At 36.3% G+C, this 8,022-nt stretch overlaps 1 protein-coding gene across 1 annotated transcript; it reads right to left on the reverse strand.

Annotated features, from left to right (window-relative positions):
• Window positions 1-1,297: 1,297 nt before the first annotated feature.
• LOTGIDRAFT_202179 (hypothetical protein) lies at window positions 1,298-6,082 on the reverse strand. Its single transcript, XM_009054772.1, has 8 exons — window positions 5,953-6,082; window positions 5,205-5,390; window positions 4,721-4,866; window positions 4,438-4,530; window positions 4,065-4,134; window positions 3,204-3,364; window positions 1,674-2,676; window positions 1,298-1,649 (listed from the first exon to the last, which is right to left on the reverse strand). Exons 1-7 carry the CDS (start codon window positions 6,005-6,007, stop codon window positions 2,482-2,484), a joined length of 906 nt encoding a protein of 301 aa, XP_009053020.1. The 5' UTR covers window positions 6,008-6,082; the 3' UTR covers window positions 1,298-1,649; window positions 1,674-2,481.
• Between the last annotated feature and the right edge of the window lie 1,940 nt (window positions 6,083-8,022).

The raw sequence follows: 8,022 nt of genomic DNA on the forward strand, positions 1-8,022 counted from the left end.
TAGTTCAACAACCTTTCTTATCCCTAATTAACCCTTCAACGACACTAGAGCCTGTCGTCAGTCCAATAGTTCACTCATTAATTAGCCCCCTCAACGGCATTCTTTAACAAGCAATATAATAGGACCCAAAACCTGCACTTTTTTTTAAAGTTTGACGCAAGTATTTGGCTACTAAATATTGTATAAGCTTAGGATTTATTGCTTCATCTTAGCTATAGATCATTGGAAATTGAGACGTCGCCAAGAATTTGACTGAAGATACATTTTTATGTCCATTTTTGCATAAAATTATAAAAAAAAAATTGACAGGTACAAAGACAACGCATCCTGTTGTTGATGTGCGTCAGGGATTACGCTATTTGCGTCCGATATTTTGGATCAAATGAAATTGAAGCAAATAAACGAGGTAGTGCATTGTCTATTTAGTCAAAAGCGAGTTGAGATATCTCTTTCTAGTCCTGACTGTGACATTTTGCAATCTTAAGACGACCAAAAAATGTATTGACGGAAACGCGAAGAAAACTCGAGAAAAAACTTTAAAATTTTTAAAAAAACTGCTACTTATGCGATTATATTGCGTTCAAGTTGCTGGTTTGTAATAAAAGTTGTCGCCATAGTCGCCAATATTTGCCGAGCCAAGGAGTTTAATTGGGCATTTATTCAGCGTTCCATAGAATCGAGAAGGTCGCCAGACAAGCGTTGTATCATCTCCTTGAGCGGTAAATATACGCTGTGCACGCGAGGCAAAGGCGCTTCAGAAACGTAAGAATTTACGCATTACTCCCTGTTTTTTTAGTTGTAATTTTTTAAGGATTTTTTTCTAGTTTTTCTCATGTTTGACTGCGACTATCACATTTCATATCGCTGTAAAATGTGATGGGATTATAAACGGACATTTCCGATCTCAATGGCGATTATTGGTGATCGTGCGCCTACCGTACGGATATGTGACGCTTCCTACACGCCGATACCACGCTTACGAGGACCTTAACGCGGTCTGAGCTAATTTTTCGTCGTCGTAGCCCCAAAGGCATGTTTTTCAGGCAAAAATCTCATAACTAGGTTAGAAAGTCGGGCAACCTCAGGTATTTGAAAGTAATGAAAATGAGTCATTTTAATTCAAGTTGTTAGGCCTGATTTACATCAAAATTATGGAGCTTTCTATTATTGAAATATGTTGTTAAACCCAAAACTTATAAGATACTGCAGAAACGAAAAGAAAAACCGAATTTAGTATGAAGTGTTGCTCTCATTCAACTCATTTAACTCAGCCGACTCAAGAAGTCACAATACTTGATGGATTTTCACAAATCTTGGTGATTTTATTTACAAAATATTGTCAAAATTATTTACAATAAATATAGTCAAAGTTAAATAATACAATATACAATATATACAAGAAGTATATTGAAATTTATTTGCACATATTTAAGTATGCATCTAATAAATAACGAACTTTTATAACTAATAAACAAACAAGTCATACATTCATATAGTCCAACAAATCTAGACCGACCCAGTTCCTTCGACGTGATATTCGTGTGGGATATCGGAACTGGGTCATCCGAATATCACGGGTAGGGCTAGATTTATTAGGCTAATATTCATATAAATATAAAATACAGCAATGAAAGTAGAAATAAAGTAACATAATGGGGATCGCTCATATTTACCTTTGTTAAATTATTTTACCTTCCAATTAGAGGTTTTAAATAACGGAACACAATTTTATGGCATACTACTCCTTACTTGTATTGTATACAGCGTTTCAACAATCTACATTGTACAAAAAACCAAGGAGTATTTTACCATAGCATCTCTTCTCCTAAATATCGATTTAGGATTATTTAAAGGTTTGATTGAGCGTTGGGTGGTGGATATACTAAACATTATAAGTTAAAATAGTATATCTACCTTACAGCTGATCTGATTGATGAAAGGGTACAGGGAATAAAATAAAAGTCCTGCAAATTACAATGTAACTCAATGAACAATTTCAAAACATGAACAAGAATACCCCTGATGTAAATAATTATATTTGCACGATTTGTACATAGTCAATATGACTATAGTCGCTAAATAAGATTACTGGACAACTTAAAAAAAATTCTGATGAATATAATTTTATTACTGTGGTCTGATATTCGTTTATTATGTGGTTTTCTCCCCTGAGTTGCAGGGCATTGTGGGAAGTCAAATCATTTGGAGAAAGACTGGATGCTTCATGTTATTCGATCGTGAAACTTTATTTTAATATCATTCAACACAAAAAGACAGCAAGAAGTATAACTTTTAGTTTTGGTCAATCACAAAAATAGATTTTAAGTTTTTAGTTTCATTATCCAATCCGATTACTGTATATCTCTTACTTAAGTTTTCGAGAATAAGGCGCCTGGTGTCACAAGTAAAAAGAAGAAAAAATGAAGAAAAAACAGATGTTAAATAAAAGAATAAGAGATTAAGTTAAAAGAATTGAACTAATTATAAACGAATAGCAGCGATAAGGGAGGTAAGCATTAACCCCAATCCTTTCAATGATGATGCACTGTTAATATTATGACTAGAATATACTTTACGACTGTGTAGCAGTTGAACTGGACGGTAGTTGTTCTGTAAATTTATTGTGTTGTTTTGACCGTCAACTTCAGATGAAAGCATGTCTCTGAATTTGGCCATCTAAAAATATAAAGTATCATTACAAATGACTCATTACTGAGAAAACATCAAAATATCTGAAAACATCTTCACAATGTATTAATTCTCTATCGTATATCCTGACTGTCGTGTTTCAGGATCAATATTTTGCGTTGGATTGCGGTATCATTTTGCGGTTGGGGTCGTCTGAAACGCTATACAGACTGCTGACATAAAACTCAATCAACTTGGTAAAGCACATATAGTACAACATATTTTCTAAAACGGTAAAACTTTGGATTCTTTATAAAATAATTTTGTTTGAGTCGTATTTTTTATAATACATATCAGTCGACCAGCAAATCTCAAGTACTTTACCAAACGTTATCCTGACTCGACAGCTAGTATTAAAACGGGGGTTAAATTCCCAGTAATCTGCGTGTGAATCTCGGAGAGAGAAATCAGGCTGACAAAATAGTCGCAGAATGTCATCATGCGTTCTAACAAGAACAGTAGACTGATTTAACTGTAGAGGAGATCACACTTTTTCAAACAGAAAGACCATTTACCTGGCTGCTTGAGATTTTAATGGTGTCTTCGAATACAGTCCACACGACAGTTTCAGAGCATGGTGGGGTGGTCAAACTACCAGAATATCTGTAGAAATTAGCCAACTTGCTGGGCAATAAATCTTCTAGTATTTGTGTGTCTAAGACAACCTCTGAGCTACCTATAATAAAAATTAATTTTGAAATGAATTTCAAAGCTTCTTTAAATTTCTGGGTGCACAATATATATTTATGTCGTAAAATATAGGACGGGACGTAAAACTATGAAACTTCACGCGTGATCTCGACAGAGTGTCACAGATTCTGTAACAAGGGAAGTAATTAGTGCTGGTACAATATATCGCGATACATGCCATGAACACATATATCGTGTATGGATATTTGACGATACCTTCCACGAAGAGTGGGGATATTTTATTAGTCGCCGAATGAAACCACAAATTTCTCTTTCTAACTGGACTGAAATTGTTGGTAACTATCTTTTAATACTGTTGACGTTAACCACTACTAACAACTACATTACCCCATATCCCGGTGAACCTAGTACCGCGATACATATCGTATCTTCACTCGTATATCGCGATACGTATCGTATGGTGACCCTTGTACCGCGATACATATCGTATCTTCACCCGTGTATCGCGATACGTATCGTATGGTGACCCTTGTACCGCGATACATATCGTATCTTCACCCGTGTATCGCGATACGTATCGTATGGTGACCCTAGTACCGCGATACATATCGTATCTTCACCCGTGTATCGCGATACGTATCGTATGGTGACCCTTGTATCGCGATACGTATCGTATCTTTGCATTGATTGGCGATAACCAGCACTAGAAATAACTATGAAATTACCTGAAGGATCAGTAATATTAGCCAAGTGATCAATGATGTTGTCTAACACTGTATTGTCAGTCCCGTTGATCTGAAACATGACAATTGAAATATTAACAGCATTTCTTTCGTCTTTATTTTTCTTGTAATTGTCTATTTTTCACATCACAAAGAGCAACGAGTCGTGCGAGCTGAACATGGTAAGGCGAGTAGGATATCTAACATGTTTTTTACGAAAATAATTTTTTTGAATACACATATCAATTCTTTTTTAACAAAAATTTCTTGCAGAAGAACTCTTATCAGACAGTTTATGAGAGGCTTGTGCCAATGGCGCTTCCACAGAGCTATCGCATTTTGAATCTAAATCTCAACAAGTGCCCCCTTTTCTCACCTCGAAGAAGAATCCAAGTACAGCTAGACCTTCTGGTTCGCTGACAGCGGCTCCGAGACTTCCGAGTGAATCTTTAAAGTGAACAAAATGAACCTAAAGTAGAAAGTATAGTCATTATTAAGACGGTTCGTTCTTTAGGTTTCAGATCTCTCTCCACAATCTTTAGAATTCAAATCGTCAGTCAACATCGTACGAGTTTTGTTTGTTTCTACTACGATGATTTGATGTCGATATTGAAATTCGATATGTTGTTGACAATTAGAAGAAGGAAAATTTAACTTACTTCCATTGGATAGGCGTTTCCATTAATAGTATGTTCTGAACCGTTCGTATTTGCAGATCCCCAATGGAAATGGAACTGATCAAGTTTATATTTAGCTGGAAGTCCACCATTTTCTACGTACAGATCACCGTTGAATACTACCTTGGCTGTAAGGAAAATCTGACAATAAACAAGTAGCTTTCACACCATAATTATAATGGCTATTATTTCTAATACCGAAAACTCATGTTTGAAATTGGTTTAGCCAAGCAATTTAAATTCTGAACGCTGTTTCTGGAGACCAACTTGACACCGCGATGTGAAAATCCTAAACGGCTATAGTGCTTATTCGCTTCTTCGCGAATAACGAAAGTGGTCATGAGTACTGAACACAACTCACAACTCAGTTGCCTGAGAGTTGCGTTCGAAATATTTGACCACTTCTTATTCACAAACATCACATCTAGTGATCGGTATGGTGTGAGGACCCCTTTAGTCTGCTTACCAGTGTATCCGGTGTTGCTCATGTTCATTGCAATACTTCCACCATAGCCTGTTAACGTGACGGTTCCGAGATCCTCATTGACTACAACACCTTCAGTTTGTATGTCTATAGGAGACTGAGAGTTCAAACCACATGTTGCGAACGTATCTTTCCAGGTCGCAGCACCATCGTTTTCATAACCCCATGCTTGAAATAGAAAGATAAGGACGTATTTCAAAGGGACAGTTTCGCCATTTTTAAGGGGTTGATTTGGGTCTTGAATATATGTAAAATGTCTTCAGAAATACTAGAAATGCACGAAAATTGCACAATTTCTTCAGAAAAACCTTGAACTAGACATTTCACTTTCTATTTTCTATATATACCAGCAGGGTATCAAGAAAAAACGAGTCACCATTTTAACTTGAATTAGAAAGAAAAATATTCAATAAGGGCGTGTTTTAAAGAGAAATATCAAAAATATTTCAATACTGAAGACATAACATGGTGCTATGAAGGTATAGTAGTATCGAATCAAAACAATAGCTGTGGTCAAAACGGACTTTCCTCGTTATTAAAACGGTACCGAACCCAAAATTTCAAAAGTGTGATGTATTAACTATGACATATTATGAATTTTGGTATAGCATTCAATCCCACAATCTCTCGAATTGAAAAGGGTTAAGGGTGAAAATCTGAGAAATGTGATTTCTGTTATCTCTGTAATTCCTTACTGTCGCTAAAATATTCATTAATAAAAATTACTTACAAGCTGCCGAACTATATCCCAGCATAGACAAAGTCAAAATTAATGTAAAAGCCATTTTGTGATTCCTATAACAATAATTGTGGATATTGGGGAATGCACTAGCTGTCTATAGGTTCTATAGATCCGAGTGACAAATATCTCACATAGTTATCATCGCACTAGTCAGTGCTTATAAAGCCTATTCAGTCACGTGATAATTTTAATCACTATTAGTTACTAGTAAATAACTCTATGGAGATTTGAAAGATTACAAGACAACTAGAGGTGACCACCGCCTAGTTCGGACATTATATAACACTATTATGATTATTTGATGATTATTATTAAAGTAACAGAAGCGCCATTTATTTTGGTTGGGGAAGTGTAGGGGGTTGACTTGGGTCTTGAATATATATAAATAGTCTTCAGAAGAACTAAAAATGAACGAAAATTGCGAAATTCTTTCAAAAATACCCCAAACTAGGGATTCCTCTTTCTATTTCTACATAATTATGTAGTTTCTATATATGGCAGAGTTTCAAGAAAAGACGAGACGTTTTATGAGAGGGATTGTAAAGAGGTTTTCTAAGTTTTTAATGTGTTTCGTGGACCATAACAGCATCAATTTGCACCTTTCCAATTTTCAATCAGAGGATTGTGGTTCCTGCAATACAACTAGAACTAAGTGTATGACGTCACTAATCGCAAAATATCCTTTATCACATAAGGCCCTTCGCAATTAGTTATGTCATCAAACACTGAGTTTTAGTGGAATTACAAGAACCACGGACGTCTGATTGAAAGTTGGAATGGTGAAAATGGGAATGGTGCAAATTGATGCTATCATTGTCTCAGATACACAAAGCCTCTTTACCATCCTTTTAACTTTCAAACGCGGATAATTGGACATACATGGATTTCATGGTTCAAATTGCGACGGTGAACTGTGAACACTATTACTGATAAGTTTAGCTCAAAATTCCCCTTTCTGAGACTAAAGTACGATCGGTCAAACGAATGGCGAACCATGGAATCTCTTAAAGAGAGATTATCCTTACTAATGAAACAATGATATCTGAACCTGCGTCATAGGTAATTACATAAAAGGATAATGCGTAATATGACCGAGATCGATTAATTGACTTAATCTGATTTAATTGGATTGGTCAACAATTATCACAGAGCGTTTCTAAGCAATTGTTTATGGCAGTCGTCACGTGACCTATAGTGACAACGAGCAGATGGTACAAATTACTGATTTAAAATCAGTACCTTAAATTCATTTATTTATAAGGCTGTAAAATTCGTTATTTTAACTCTGATAGCTCTACTCTTTATTCTATAGTTGGACTGACTTGGAACTAGTGAACTCATGAAAATGAGCCAAACTAAATAATCCATAATAATCCATGTTAAAAAGTTATTTTAACGAGTCGTCTTAAAAGAGCCCCCATTTTGAAGAACGGTTAAAGACTTGAGAGAAATAAAAGATAATGATGGCGACGTCATTGGTATGTTCTGCTTTTGGAGAAGCTTGTTAGCCACATTAACTCTGGATTGACCAATTAACACAAAGTAGATTACAGACCACAGATAATGTGGCACCGTTACAAATTGTAAAGCACAGCCACTGGGACAGGGAATGTGACGACATGAAACAGTACATGTCACCCTGAATATGACGACCAAGCATAGATCATTGCCGGCGTGTGAGAAAGTCACACAGCATAGATCACCTGAAGATCATTGCCGGCGTGTGAGAGAGTCACACAGCATAGATCACCAGAAGATCATTGCCGGCGTGTGAGAAAGTCATAGATCACCAGAAGACCATTGCTGGCATGTGAGGAAGTCACACAGCATAGATCAACTGAAGACCATTGCTGGCATGTGAGGAAGTCACACAGCATAGATCACCTGAAGACCATTGCCGGCGTGTGAGGAAGTTACACAACATAGATCACCTGAAGACCATTGCCGGCGTGTGAGGAAGCCACACAGCATAGATCACATGAATACAATTGCCAACAATAACGTAAATCATCGCACAGCCCCAACCACCTGGCCTAGGGGATACAGGGGAAAAATCGA

Source organism: Lottia gigantea (assembly GCF_000327385.1).
Source record: "Lottia gigantea unplaced genomic scaffold LOTGIsca_224, whole genome shotgun sequence".
Taxonomy (NCBI): Eukaryota; Metazoa; Mollusca; class Gastropoda; family Lottiidae; genus Lottia; species Lottia gigantea.